Source organism: Rana temporaria, chromosome 1 (genome assembly GCF_905171775.1).
Source record: "Rana temporaria chromosome 1, aRanTem1.1, whole genome shotgun sequence".
NCBI lineage: Eukaryota > Metazoa > Chordata > Amphibia > Anura > Ranidae > Rana > Rana temporaria.
The window spans coordinates 348,398,742-348,413,467 of NC_053489.1; the positions used below are offsets into that span (position 1 = coordinate 348,398,742).

Sequence of the window (14,726 nt, forward strand, 5' to 3'; positions counted from 1 at the left end):
CTCTCCCAGTTTAAGCTCCACTGTCAACTGAATATCAGGTAAAATGCAGGCACTACACTGCTTGCATTTAAAAAATACATTTCATTATACTGTATTACTTTATGTCTTTAACTGCCTGTAGTTCAGCTGTACTATTTTAGTTTATGATTTTTTTACTCTGCATTTCATTCCCTAAAGCTATGAAGTAAGGTGACAATGAGCCTGTAGTCATGTCAAAAATGTAATCAAACTGGCATTAGTTGCTTTTATAAGTGAGGGTTTTTTGGAACATGAAGTCTACTAAGCATAGGTACAGTACTTGCTGTTAAAAGGGACTGTCCCTGATTTGGAGCAATGTCCCTCTGTCCCTCATTCCTCCTCATTTGTTCCTGATTTTCGTCTGATCTATATAGATGCATATAAAATGCACTTTTTATCTATCAAAAAGTGTTTTCCAGCGCTAAAATTTCATCTGTTTTTTTAAATTGCTGCATTTGTAAATTCCAAAAGCCAATATAAAGGAATAGTAGTGGTAAAAAAAACACTTGTGGGTTCAACCAATTTTGTTTTTTGTACAATTCTCCTTTAAGGGGGCGTAGCAAGGGGTGTGTTCTATGCCTGCATACATTTGCATTCCCATCTCAGAAAGTTGGGAGGTATACTGTTACTAATATGCAAAACGAATGAGTGCTGTGTTTTAGGCCCCTTTCACACTGGGGCGGGAGGCGCGGTGGCGGTATAGCGGCGATACAAATAGCGCCGCTATACCGTCGGAATTGCTGCTAGCGGTGCGGTATTAACCCCCTCTAGTGGCCAAAAAAGTGTTAATACCGCTCGCAATGTGCCTCTGCGGTATTACCGTGGTTTCCCATTGTTTTAAATGGGAAGAAGCGGTATACATACCGCTCCTCTCACCGCTCCAAAGATGCTGTTTGCAGGAGATTTTTTTTCTCTCCTGCCAGCGCATCACCTCAGTGTAAAAGCCCTCTGGCTTTCACATTGAGAAGGCTGGGCAGGAGTTTTTCAGGCGGTATTAAGGCGCTATTTTTAGCGTTGTACCGCCTGAAAAACTGCTCAGTGTGAAAGGGGTCTTAGTCATTTTTTTAGGAAACCAACACATTCAACAGGACTTTGCAAATTATCGCTTTGCTGATTTCTAGAGATATATATAACTAAAACATACTCAAACCAGAATATAGATGATGGTAGATGGTATTAGGTGGCAAAGCTGAAAAACGGTAAAGAGAGTTTGAGACTTGGCAAATGAAATTTGCAAAGAATAAAATAAAAAAAAAGTAACATTTTAGAAACTGCCTGAAGAGTCCCATGTTATATGGCTTTAATAGAAGCATACTCGTCCAGTACACTTTAGTGGCAAAAGTATTTTTAACCACTTTAAAACCGCACACCGTCATATGACGTCCAAAAAGGGATCTGTTATCCCAGGTGGACGTCATATGACATCCTGTACTTTGTGTGGGGATATCTGAATGATGCCTGCACCTAGAGGCCTCATTCAGATATCATTTTCTTCCAGTGACGATCCTGCGCACCGTAAGAACAATCATAGTGGCGGTTCCCCCCCTCCCGCCACCATCCGGTGCTTCTCCGGGCTCTCCCGTCACATCGGGGGCCCGGAGAGATGATCGCCGTCTGCCGGATGTGCAGCATAGAGAGGACTGGTGACCAGATGGTCACCAGTCATCTCTATGACCGTCGGAGGCCCGGGCGCGATGTGATGACGTCACGCCTGGGTACCCGTAAGTAAACAAACCGCAATTGCGGCTAGTAAGAATGAGATCTGTGAACTTTTTTTTCACGATCTCATTCTTTCCAGCCTGGAGGAGAGATGTGGGGTCTTATTGACCCCGCATCTCTCCTTAATGAGGACCGGTCACACACTATTCCTAATACAAGGGATGTTTACATTCCTTGTAATAGGAATAAAAGAGATCGAAAAAAAATTTTTTTTTAAAAAGTGTAAAAAATAAGTAAAATAAAAAATAAATGTATTAATTAAAAAAATTAAAACGCCCCTGTCCCCGGTAGCTCACGCTCAGAAGCGAAAGCACACATAAGTCCCGGCCACGTATGTAAACGTTGTTCAAACCACACATGTGAGGTTTCGCCACGTGTGCTAGAGCGTGTGCAACAATTCTAGCACTAGACCTCCTCTGTAACTCTAAACTGGTAACCTGTAAAAAATTTAAATCGTCGCCTATGGAGATTAAGTAACAAGGTTTTGCGCCATTCAATGAGTGTGCGCAATTTTAAAGCATGACATGTTAGGTATCTATTTACTCGGCGTAACATCATCTTTCATATTTTACAAAAAAATTGGGCTAACCTTACTGTTTTGTTATTTTTTAATTCATGAAACCATTTTTTTTTACAAAAAAAAGGCGTTTGAAAAATTATTGCGCAAATACCGTGCAAGATAAAAAGTTGCAATGACCGCCATTTTATTACCTAGGGTGTCTGCTAAAAAAATATATATATAATGTTTGGGGGTTCTGAGTAATTTACTAGCAAAAGAATGATGATTTGTACATGTAGGAGAGAAGTGCCAGAATAGGCCCGGTATGGAGGTGGGTTTTAAAGCCCGGTATTGAGGTGGTTAAATATGGAAAAATTCAATACAGGTTTGAAAAACCTTTACATTTTAAAATTGCCAATTAAACATGCCAATTCTTTAGGCCTGAAGAATATTTAAAATCCCCAAAACCTTACAGCTGTATATATTTTCTAAAAAGCAGAGACACTAGAAAATGTTGCTAATTTATAAAGCATTTTGCACTGAAAAAATATGCTTAAATTAATTTTAAATTAATGTACAAAAACACGATATAATAACCAATTTTTTGGTAAAATATAAAAATGAGGTTGTGTTGAGAAAATGGACTTAAAATATGTCAAGTTTAAAAAATTGCAACTGTGAAATGGTGAAAAAAAATGGTACCTAAAATTGTCTATAGGTGACACTTTTAGGCCTCATGCCCACTGACGTTTTAAAAAACGGGCTGTAAAGCTAGTACAGACGCCAGGAAAAAATCTTAACACATTTTTTTCTGTGTTTTGCACTGAATTCAATGCACGTTTCGCTGCGTTAGCTTTCAGCCGCGTTTTTCCTTCTCTATTCAAAATCAATGGTTCCCTAAGGGAGCCCATTGATTTGAATAGAGGTCGCACCAGAAGTCGGATCAAGATGATCCGACTTGCGGGGCGACTCGTGTGCGGAGAATCTTGAAGGGGAACCCCCGCAAAAATAAATAAAAATCGTGTGAGGTTCCCCCCAGGATGATACCACTTCCTTTGGTCTGGTATGGATCTTAAGGGGAATCCCCCACACCGAAAAAAAACAGCGTGGGGGTTCCCCCAGGATCCATACCAGACCCTTATCCGAGCACGCAGCCCGGCAGGTCAGGAACGGGGACGAGCGAGCGCGCCCCCCCTCCTACACCATACCAGGCCACATGCCCTCAACATGGGGGGGTTGGTACTTTGGGGCAGGGGGGGACTGGATTTTTTTGCAGCTTAAAAACGTCTCAGACATTTACAGCTCAAAAACATCATGGTGGGCATGAGGCCATAGACTAAAAAACGCGCAGAAATGTGGCTGTAAAAACGTCTGTGGGCATGAGGCCTAAAAGTCTTTGCAGTTTATTCATTTAGACTTAAAGAGGAACTGCAGTCTGCTTGCATAATTTGTAATAAAAACATCTTTGCCATTCTGAAGCTTCCCTCCAACCACTTTGCATATTATTTTATATATACTGCGATTCTGTACTTGACAAATATGCTGCAGAAATCTCTTTTCACTGAGTCTGGCTGCAGCAACTTTAACTGAGGGCAGCTGAAGCGCTGCCTGTTCACTTTCTGGATTTACACAGGCACACATCTCAGCAGCCCTGCAGCTCTCATTGGCCTTCTTATGACTCATCCCTTCCTGGCAAACTCTCACAAAAATGAGAGAGAGCTGTGCATGATGTCTTAAGCCTAGGCTTTTTACCAGACAAGAAACAGGAAGTGGGCCGTATAAGGTAATTTTCAAGGAGCAGATAAAAGGTCCAGAGTTAATTTCAAGTGTGCTATTTGCATATGGAATCTGTTGCTGTCAACTCTCAATATGAGATCCAAAGAGTTGTCACTATCAGTGCAGCAAGCCATCATTAGGCTGAAAAAACAAACAAACAAATCAGAGAGATAGCAAAAACATTAGGTGTGGCCAAATCAACTGTTTGGAACATCCTTAAAAAGAAAGAACGCACTGTGAGCTCCGCAACACCAAAAGACCCAGAAGACCATGGAAAACAACTGTGGTGGATGACCGAAGAATTCTTTCCCTGAAGAAAACACCCTTCACAACAGTTGGCCAGATCAAGAACACTCTTCAGTAGGTAGGTGTATGTGTGTCAAAGTCAACAATCAAGAGAAGACTTCACCAGAGTGAATACAGAGGGTTCACCACAAGATGTAAACCATTGGTGAGCCTCAAAAACAGGAAGGCCAGATAAGAGTTTGCCAAACAACATCTAAAAAAGCCTCCACATTTCTGGAACAACATCCTATGGACAGATGAGACCAATATCAACTTGTACCAGAGTGATGGGAAGAGAAGAGTATGGAGAAGGAAAGGAACTGCTCATGATCCAAAGCATACCACTTCATCAGTGAAGCATGGTGGTGGTAGTGTCATGGCGTGGGCATGTATGACTGCCAATGGAACTGGTTCTCATGTATTTATTGATGATGTGACTGCTGACAAAAGCAGCAGGATGAATTCTGAAGTGTTTTGGGCAATATCTGCTCATATTCAGCCAAATGCTTCAGAACGCATACTGCGAAAGCAACCAAAAGAGTTTAAGGGAAAGAAGTGGAATGTTATGCAAGGGCCAAGTCAATCACTTGACCTGAATCCGATTGAGCATGCATTTCACTTGCTGAAGACAAAACTGAAGGAAAAATGCCCCAAAAACAAGCAGGAACTGAAGACAGTTGCAGTAGAGGCCTGGCAGAGCATCACCAGGGATGAAACCCAGCGTCTGTTGATGTCTACGCGTTCCAGACTTCAGGCTGTAATTGACTGCAAAGGATTTGCAACCAAGTATTAAAAAGTGAAAGTTTGATTTATGATTGTTAATCTGTCCCATTACTTTTGGTCCCTTAAAAAGTGGAAGGCACATATACAAACTGTTGTAATTCCTACACCGTTCACCTGATTTGGATGTAAATACCCTCAAATTAAAGCTGAAAGTCTGTAGTTTTTTTTTTAAATCAAAGATGTTTATTTAGAAAAGACAAAACAAAAAAAAACAGAAAGGAAAATCACAGCGAATACACAGCTCATTAACACATCACCGGAACATTCCACCAGTGCAAATAACAGTTCACACCTGAAGCACCGCAGACTCCCAAATAACAGAATGAAAGTCTGTAGTTAAAGCACATCTTGTTTGTTTAATTTCATATCCATTGTGGTGGTGTATAGAGCCAAAAAGATTAGAATTGTGTCGATGTCCCAATATTTATGGACCTGACTGTAAGAAGCCCATTCATTTAGTAATATTATTAATGTGATAAAAAGCTACTACCACTGAAAAGACACTGCATATTTCTAATACCCCTACCAATATCCCTAGACCACTTGCTCCTTATTATGACCACCAACCTTATCGTCCATCTTACCCTCCAAGAGGACATGGGGGTAATGGTCGAGGCGGTAGAGGTAGAGGTAAATATCAATACTCTGCACCTTCTTATGCGGTTCAACTGTATGGTCATTTTCAACACAATACCAATTACAGGGGTAGACCTAATTTCCCACCAGCATCTAGAGGGGGACATCCTCACAATAATGGATGGGGGGAAGATTACAACCAATATGGTAACCCTGTACCTACCAATAACCGCTTTGCCCCTCTGTCAAACAGAGATGAATCAGAAGGTTTTTTATTTAGGGAACCCTCCCCAGTGGTGGGGCCCTACATCTGCAACCCCAACTGGAAAGGGGGGGGGGGGGGGGGAGAAGGGAAAGAGAGGGAAGCGGGCAGGAAGAAGAACAATCAAAAAGGACAAAATCCCACTAGGCACTGGTATTTTCAATAATCTAAATCTAAATTTGTAAGAACTTTAAATATCAAGAAGTACTTTTTATCCAAACCGGCTGAAAGGTCTTCCTTGATTCCAGTTGGCACTCATTCCAACCTCAGGAATAAAAGCGTGTTCAATCCTTTCAACTTGGACACTAAACATATTGATGTGTTTAAAGGGTCACTAAAGGAAAAAAATTTTTTAGCTGAAATGACTGTTTACAGGGCATAGAGACATAATAGTTAACTGATTCCTTTTAAAAATGATTAAAAATAGATAAAAAAACAATCATATAATGTGCCTGCAGTGTAGTTTCGTTTTTGCTGTTGTTTGCTGGTTCTCTGATGTACAGAGAGCCACTAGAGGGCAGTCAGCCAATAGAGAGCAGTGATACTTTGTCTAAAACCCCTCAGCACCAATCCAGTTTCGTTTTACACACAGCTCCTTGATTAGTGACCACCGTGAGAAATCTCCCAGTACTGTGGTTATCAGGAAACAGGCAACCAGGAAGTGTCCAGAACAGAGATGATTTACAGCAACATCAAAGCAAAAACGAACAATGAGGACATGAAACCAGGACTGCAGTGAGGTAAAGGAAGCTATTTAGCTAAAAAAAAAAATTCCTTTAGTGACCCTTTAAGAATACGGTCTTAAGCGATTTGGACCAAATGAAAGAAAGAAAAATTAAAGACCCTTTCTTCATCAAAAAGGGCATAGCATCATTGCAGTCCAAAAAATAAGTAGTAATACATCCATCAGATAAAGGGGGAGGTTTGGTTGTAATGTCCAAACAATTCTACAAAGACGAAATTAATTGTTTATTGGGAGACGTCAATACCTACAAGCTTCTTAAAAGTGATCTGATATTTCAGTTCAAAGAAGATCTTACTACCTTGGTTAAAAAGGGTGTCAAAAGGAAAGTCCTCTCGAAAAAGGAGGCCGAGTACCTAGATACTAGTGCATGTAGAACGCCTATTATTATTTTTTTACCTAAGGTACATAAAAATGCAACACATCCGCCAGGGCGTCCCATAGTCAATGGCATCGATTCTGTTTCTTCAAGATTGGGTCAATGTATTGATTTTTTCTTGAACCGTATTGTCTCTAAAACAAAGTCCTTTTTAAGAGACACTAAACAATGTATTCAAACCTTAGAAAATGTAACTTGTACCCCTGATAGTTTACTTATTACAGCCGATGTTAGTTCCTTATACACCATCATTGGACATGCTAATGTAATTTCGGCAGTAAAGTGGGGTTTGGCGCAATCCGACTTGTCTGCCAAACACAGAAAATTTCTTCTCCAGTGTCTGGAATTTTGTTTGACTAAAAACTATTTTTGGTATAACAGAAACTTTTATTTACAAACAATGGGTGTCGCTATGGGGGCAAAGTTTGCCCCCAGCGTCGCCAATTTGTTTATGGCGTTATGGGAAGAAGAGAGTATTTTCAAAGACCCCCCAGAGCAGCTTAAATGCTACAAACGATACATTGACGATTTTGTCATGATATGGGAGGGGGATTTGCCTAGCCTTGAGATTTTTATGTTGAGGTTAAATAATAACACTCAAAATATTTCTCTTACGTGGAACATAAATACTGAAAAGATTGTGTTCCTTGATTTAGAATTTTTTAAGGAAGGAGAGTGTTTCAATACTCGCAACTATTTGAAACCCTCTGATAGGAATGGCTATATTCCTCTAGATAGTTGCCACCAAAATTGGTTGTGCAACATTCCTAGAGGACAATTCATACGCCTCAGACGGAATTGTACCTCCGATATTGATTTTTTTGCACAGTCTAAGATTTTGGTCAACAAGTTTCAACAAAAGGGATACAGTAAGGAAGCTATTGAAAATGAACTATCTAGGGTAGGCTCCTTAAACAGAGCTGACCTTGTTCTAGATTCCAACAAACAAGGGAAAAAGGAAGGAAATTATGAATTCAAAATTGTTTTAGACTACAATATCCTGCATCGACAATTTGAAAAGATAATAACTAAACATTGGGAGGTGTTAAAAAAGGATAAGATCCTGGGAACGGTCCTTCCCCCTCAGCCTCTTTTTATCTATAAAAAGGCACCTTCTCTGAGGGATGTTGTGGCCCCTGGGGTCATAGACCCTCCTATATTCAAGGAAAATAGGATTTTTTCTTTTTTGTCAGGTTTCTATGCCTGTGGGCAAAGCCATGCCTTCAAACAATGTAAATTTAACATAAAAAAACGTAAAGAATTCACTTCATTCTCTACAAAAAAATCATATACCATCAAGAATCTGATCACGTGTAATACAGTAGGTGTGGTCTATATGCTGGAGTGCGATTGTGGACTCCAGGATATAGGTCGCACCTCACGATCTCTAGCAGTTAGAGTTGGTGAACATGTAAACAACATTAAGTTTGGGTTACGCTCCCATAATGTCTCCAGACATTTTAGACAATGTCATGATAGGAATCCGAGATGTTTAACATTTTGGGGTTTGGAAAGGGTGAACAGACATTGGTGGGGAGGTAACTATATCCGACACATTAGTCAAAGAGAATCTTTTTGGATTTTTGAGGCTAAAGTTCTTACACAATGGACACAATGTGGATTTTTATTTGAACTGTTTTATATCAAATAAATAGGTATATTTTGAAAATGTATATTCCATTTATAGACACTGCTTTGGAGGTATATTCAATTTTAATTAATTTTAATTATTTTTGTTGTTATATTTCTTCATTTATGGGGAAATAATTATCATGATAATATATGAGATATTTAATTATTGTTTGTGAGTAATTTGTATATTTATATTGTATGTTCCGAGGACAGTATAGGGGCGATCTAGTAATTGAAAAAAAAAAAAAAATATTCCTAATGTAATTTACTTTTTGACCACAAGATGGCAAAAGTCATTTTTATGCTTTAGGGTTGTCTGATGACCTCTATGTGAGAACAATAAAGTTGTCCACATTCGAAAATGACGTCGGACCCCCCGCTTGGCGTGTCCGCGTTGTGTTGCAGGAAGGTCTCTATGACAACGGTAGTGTATTTAAAGGCAAGCCGGTGATGTTTCAGGCTCCGCCCCGCTGGGGGAGGTTGTAAAACGCAACGCACACGGGGGTTCAGGAGTCTGTTATTACGTCGCTCGCTGCCGTCCTGGAAATTAAGACTACACGCCCTGTTTGTTCCTAAATGCCTTTTGTTTACTGGCTAAATGTGAGTTGCCTGTGCTTTTTATACCTTTTAATAAATACCCGAGTCTAGCAGAGAGCACTTAGATTGTGATTCCTTCTTTCATGTTCGGGTCCATGTGCATTGGCTGTCCTATGAGGATTTGAGTTACCATCCTGCTTCCTGGTCTCCTATGCTTGAGATATCTGCTCATTTGACCATCTGGTAATACAGTGGTCCATGTGTGGAGGTGAGAGTACCCATTCTTACTGGTGGAGGGATCACTTTAAGTTTGGCTTTTCAATCATCACTTGGTGAAGAATTCTAAGATTTGGCACACTGGATGTCCACTTTTTATCACATTAATAATATTGATTTATTTCACATATATAATATTCTAAATATTATTTTTTAGCGTTTCTCCATATTTTTGTATCACTTTTGGATTTTTGTGAATATCCTTCTTAGTGTTCAGCTAGCATTACTGGTGAATGTAAACTATTTTGTTTTTTTCACTTTTTCTTTATTCATTTATTATTTATGATCTATATTTTTGCGCTGATTGCACCCCTGTTTTCCTGCATTCATTTAGTAACATTAGTATGTCCATAGACACGTAATGTGTGCCTTACCACAGTGATATAGCATGAATGGGCCCTAACGGTGGATTGCTGAGGGCTTTTGTAAACATTCAGGTCTTCAACCTAACTATGTCTTGATAGAATGGGTTACAACCTCTGTTAGGATTTTATAGCAGTCTGTATGGGGAATGAGCACTCACTCAAAAGTAAATTTTTGCAATAGGAACACAGATAACAAAAACAAAAAACATTTTGGTAGTATTGGGAAGGAATACAAAAATGTAATAGAAAATGTCATAGGTATAGTTGGGCTTTTATATCATGTAAAGTACGCCTATGTCTTTGTCTTCTTCTCATTTCTCAGTGAAAATTATACAAAAGGTTTAGCAAACTTGTAGTCAGTAGCAGAATGGCAAAATGTACACACTTCATAAACACATGCCTTTAGAGGGCAGTGTAGTAGAGCTAATGGTGGTTTTCCAGCAAGCTTAATTCAGTTTAGAAGCATAACTCGTAATACATATTTAATAAAATGTCTGAGAGAAGTGACTTTCTCCAACTTGTACTATATGTAAACAAAACCATTATAAGGATAGGTTTGGGCAATATAACAAGCTCTTCTCATCTTCGTACATAAGGCCTCTTGCCATTTAAAAAAAAAAAAAATAACACACAAGCCTCAATTCACTAAACTTTAACACGAGGGTCAGAATCTTAATTTTAACCATGCAATTGTAAATTTTTAAATTTTAATGGGCCTCAGTTTGAAAATAACTTTCCGTTTTTTTTAAAGGGATATCCTGATATGTTTGCTTTGTGGATAATTTCTCTTTAATTCTTAAGCACAGAACAAACTTTTAAAGCCAGTTCATAGATAAGACTTTATTTTAAAATGTAGTACCTCTGCCATCCGTTGGTCTTCTTCTAGGGGAACAAATTTGTCATGCATTCCATGCACAAGCAGCACAGGAACTGTTAACTCTGCGTGATACACCTCATCGCCTTCTGGCCAGTACTGGCCACTCATCATGGCTCGTAGCACGAAGGAGGACACGTTGAAGGCATTGCCCTCTCGTAAGAGCTGTTTCTCTTTGGCACCTTGTCGAGCAAATCCAGCCCTGACAACACAGAAATAAGTCAACAAGTCAGCAAACAACATAACAGATTATATTCACACTCATGTAATAAATTCCTGACACGTGTAATAACTGGATAATAAAAATGTTGAAACCAGATCATGTATCAGGGACTATTATATATTTCATTACAATTTTATTTACAAACTTAAAAGATGCACTGGTATAGTTAGCCTGTAAAACTGGTGTGTCTAAGGTATTGCACACCTCATTTTTGTACACGGTACTGCAGATAAAAAAATCTGGAGTGGCACTACTGATGATCATGACTGATTAATACCTCAGAAATTTAAATAAGAGAAAGTAACACCTTATACAGTATTACAAACATATTGGTAGAGAACACACCCCAGCTTTGCCAACCTCGAAAAATAAATATGCAAACATGAATGAATACATCCAGTTTTTTTTCACTACTTTGCCTTTTTTTTTTAAATAACAAATAGAATAATGTAAAACAGTGGTTCTTAACCTCAGTCCTCAAGTACCCCCAACTGGCCATGTTATAGGAACTTCCCTTAGATAAAATAGCTTTTATCAATACGATGTCGTTGATATTGATTTAAATCAGCTGTGCAAAGTAAAAGGAAAACCTGAAAACATGACCCTTTGGGGGTACTTGAGGACTGAGGTTGAGAACCACTGATGTAGAGGTTTATTAAAAAGGTATGGTGCAGTAAAGCACTTCTGGTAGTTAAATAGTACAGTTTAATAAACGTTTTTACATTAAAGGGGTTGTAAAGGTAAAAAATGTTCTCCCTAAATAGCTTCCTTTACCTTAGTGCATTCCTCCTTCACTTACCTCATCCTTCGATTTTGCTTTTAAATGTCCTTATTTCTTCTGAGAAATCCTCACTTCCTGTTCTTCTGTCTGTAACTACACACCGTAATGCAGGGCTTTTTCCCTGGTGTGGAGAAAGCCTCTTGAGGGGGAGGGGGAGAGCAGGAGTGTCAGGACACTCTCTACTTTCCAGACAGAGAAAGGAGCTGTGTGTTAGTGGGCATCCTGACACTCCTGCTCGCCCCCTCCCCCTCAAAAGGCTTTCTCCACACCAGGGAGAAAGCCTGGCATTACTGTGTGGAGTTACAGACAGAAGAACAGAAAGTGAGGATTTCTCAGAAGAAATAAGGACATTTAAAAGCAAAATGGAAGGATGAGGTAAGTGAAGGAGCACTGCACTAAGGTAAAGGAAGCTATTTAGAGAATTTTTTTTTATCTTTACAACCCCTTTAAGCCAAAAGAGGGACAACTACGGAGGAAAGGGAGAGTAAAGGCGGCCATAGAAGGCGCAATTTTCTTTTCTGCAACCACAGTCAGTGTTGATGGGGGAATCCCTCCCACAAAGCTGCATTCTCCCAGTGGGGGGCAGGGGGAGCTGTCCCAGCTGGGAGAACACACAGTGATTATTGCTAAAATAAGAATTACTTCTTCTCCAACAAACAGCTGTTTCCAAAAGCTGGTCCGCTTTACCACCCTTGCAGCTGCCCCTTCACCGACATCATTGTGGTCAATGCAGGACCAGCATACATGCAAATGTCAAGGGGACACCTACATCCCTGGTACATCCCAGGGCTGTTAAAGGGGCAAAGAAGAGCAACTGCTGCTGGAACTGGCATTGACTGGTTGCTATAGGTTATGGCCCTCAACACATTCATCGCTCATTTGCACTGTTTAACCACTTTAAAACCACACGCCGTCATATGACGTCCAAAAAGGGGATCTGTTATCCCGGGTGGACGTCATATGACGTCCTGTACTTTGTGCGGGGATATCTGAATGATGACTGCACCTAGAGGCATCATTCTGATATAATTTTCTATCATTTTCTTCCGGCGGCGATCCTGCGCACCGTAAGAATGATCATAGCGGCAGTTCCGCCGCTTGATTGTTATAGGCGGCGGCACCATCCAGTGCTTCTCCGGGCTCTTCCATCCCATCGGGGGCCCGGAGTGATGATCTCCATCCGCCGGATGTGCAGCATAGAGATGACTGGTGACCAGATGGTCACTATTCATCTCTATGACCGTCGGAGACCCGGGTGCGATGTGATGACGTCACGCCTAGGTACCTGTAGGTAAAAAAAACGCAATTGCGGCTAGTAAGAATGAGATCTGTGAATTTTTTTTCACAATCGCATTCTTTCCAGCCTGGAGAAGAGATGTGGGGTCTTACTGACCCCGCATCTCTCCTTAAAGAGGACCTGTCACACACTATTCCTATTACAGGGATGTTTACATTCCTTGTAATAGGAATAAAAGCAATATATATATTTTTTTTTTTAAAGTGTAAAAAAAAAATGTAAAAGTAAAAAAAAAAAAAAAATTAAAACGCCCCTGTCCCCGGTAACTCGTGCTTAGAAGCGAACGCACACGTAAGTCCCGCCCACGTATGTAAACGTCCTCCTCTATAACTCTGAACTGGTAACCTGTAAAACATTTAAAGCGTCGCCTATGGAGATTTTTAAGTAACAAAGTTTGGCGCCATTCCATGAGTGTGCGCAATTTTAAAGCATGACATGTTAGATATCTATTTACTCTGCGTAACATCATCTTTCATATTTTACAAAAAAATTGGGCAAACTTTACTGTTTTGTTATTTTTTAATTCATGAAACCATTTTTTTTACAAAAAAAAGGTGTTTGAAAAATTATTGCGCAAATACTGTGCAAGATAAAAAGTTGCAATGACCGCCATTTTATTCCCTAGGGTGTCTGCTAAAAAAACATTTATAATGTTTGGGGGTTCTGAGTATTTTTCTAGCAAAAGAATGAGGATTTGTACATGTAGGAGAGAAGTGCCAGAATAGGCCCTGTATGGAGGTGGGTTTTAAAGCCCTGTATTGAAGTGGTTAACTAAATAAGCTTGTAAGTATCTTGATACTCTGCCACCTTAAACTCAACAAATACATGCTTTTAAAATTTGACAAATAGAAAAATCTTTTGAAAACTTACTTGAGGAAGCTCCATGCCAGGCAAGGAGACAAACAGTGCAACACACAGGTAGGCATATTAAAGATGGAGCAGAGGCTGGGTTCAAGGGCTGTGGGTCCACCACCATTAATCATAACCACCTTGTGGACTAAGTCAGGATACTCATGGGCCAGAAAGGTACAGAAGGAGACCCTATGGGTTTAAAAAATTACATAAATATTAAGAAAGGAACTTAAACCATCATAGTTCAGTGTTTACATTCTTTACATGCTTGACTCTATATCCTGCATTTCTCTCTGGGCTCCCTTTTTCCTCTTTAGCACAGTTCTTGGCAATATATTTTTTTTGGGCATCCACATCATAATTTCAATGTCTATGAAACATTTTTGTTTACTTAAAGGAGTTCTCTGACCTAAAACTTTTAACCCCCGCTGTGCCCGGGCTGTAAAAAAATAGAAAATAAACTGTCACTTACCTGCCTACGATCCCCCCTTGCTCCGATATCGCCGTCCCGTTCTCCGGTCCCGGTCTCTTCCGCTTCCTGTGTGTCGGTGACTCATAGTGCGCTCAGCCTATCAGTGGCCGCGACGGGACATTGCTGCGGCCGCTGATAGGCTGAGCGCACTATGAGTCACCGACACACAGGAAGCGGAAGGGGCCCGGGACCGGAGAACGGGACGGCGATATCGGAACAACGGGGGATCGTAGGCAGGTAAGTGACAGTTTATTTTCTATTTTTTTACAGCCCGGGCACAGCGGGGGTTAAAAGTTTTAGGTCAGAGAACTCCTTTAAATCACAGAGCAAAAAGGGTACAATTGCAGATGCTGTAAAAATACCAATGACATCAAAAAA

General features: G+C 40.1%; 1 protein-coding gene across 3 annotated transcripts in view; it reads right to left on the minus strand.

Moving 5' to 3' along the window:
- Positions 1 to 14,726, minus strand: part of ABHD8 (abhydrolase domain containing 8) — a 42,277-nt gene that overhangs the window by 1,841 nt on the left and 25,710 nt on the right. For all 3 annotated transcript variants that reach the window (XM_040320408.1, XM_040362367.1, XM_040320418.1), the window contains exons 3-4: positions 13,895 to 14,065; positions 10,709 to 10,925 (exon numbers count right to left, since the gene is read on the minus strand). In XM_040320408.1, the coding sequence (XP_040176342.1) occupies positions 10,709 to 10,925; positions 13,895 to 14,065 (388 nt within the window). The remainder of the gene's footprint in view (positions 1 to 10,708; positions 10,926 to 13,894; positions 14,066 to 14,726) is intronic.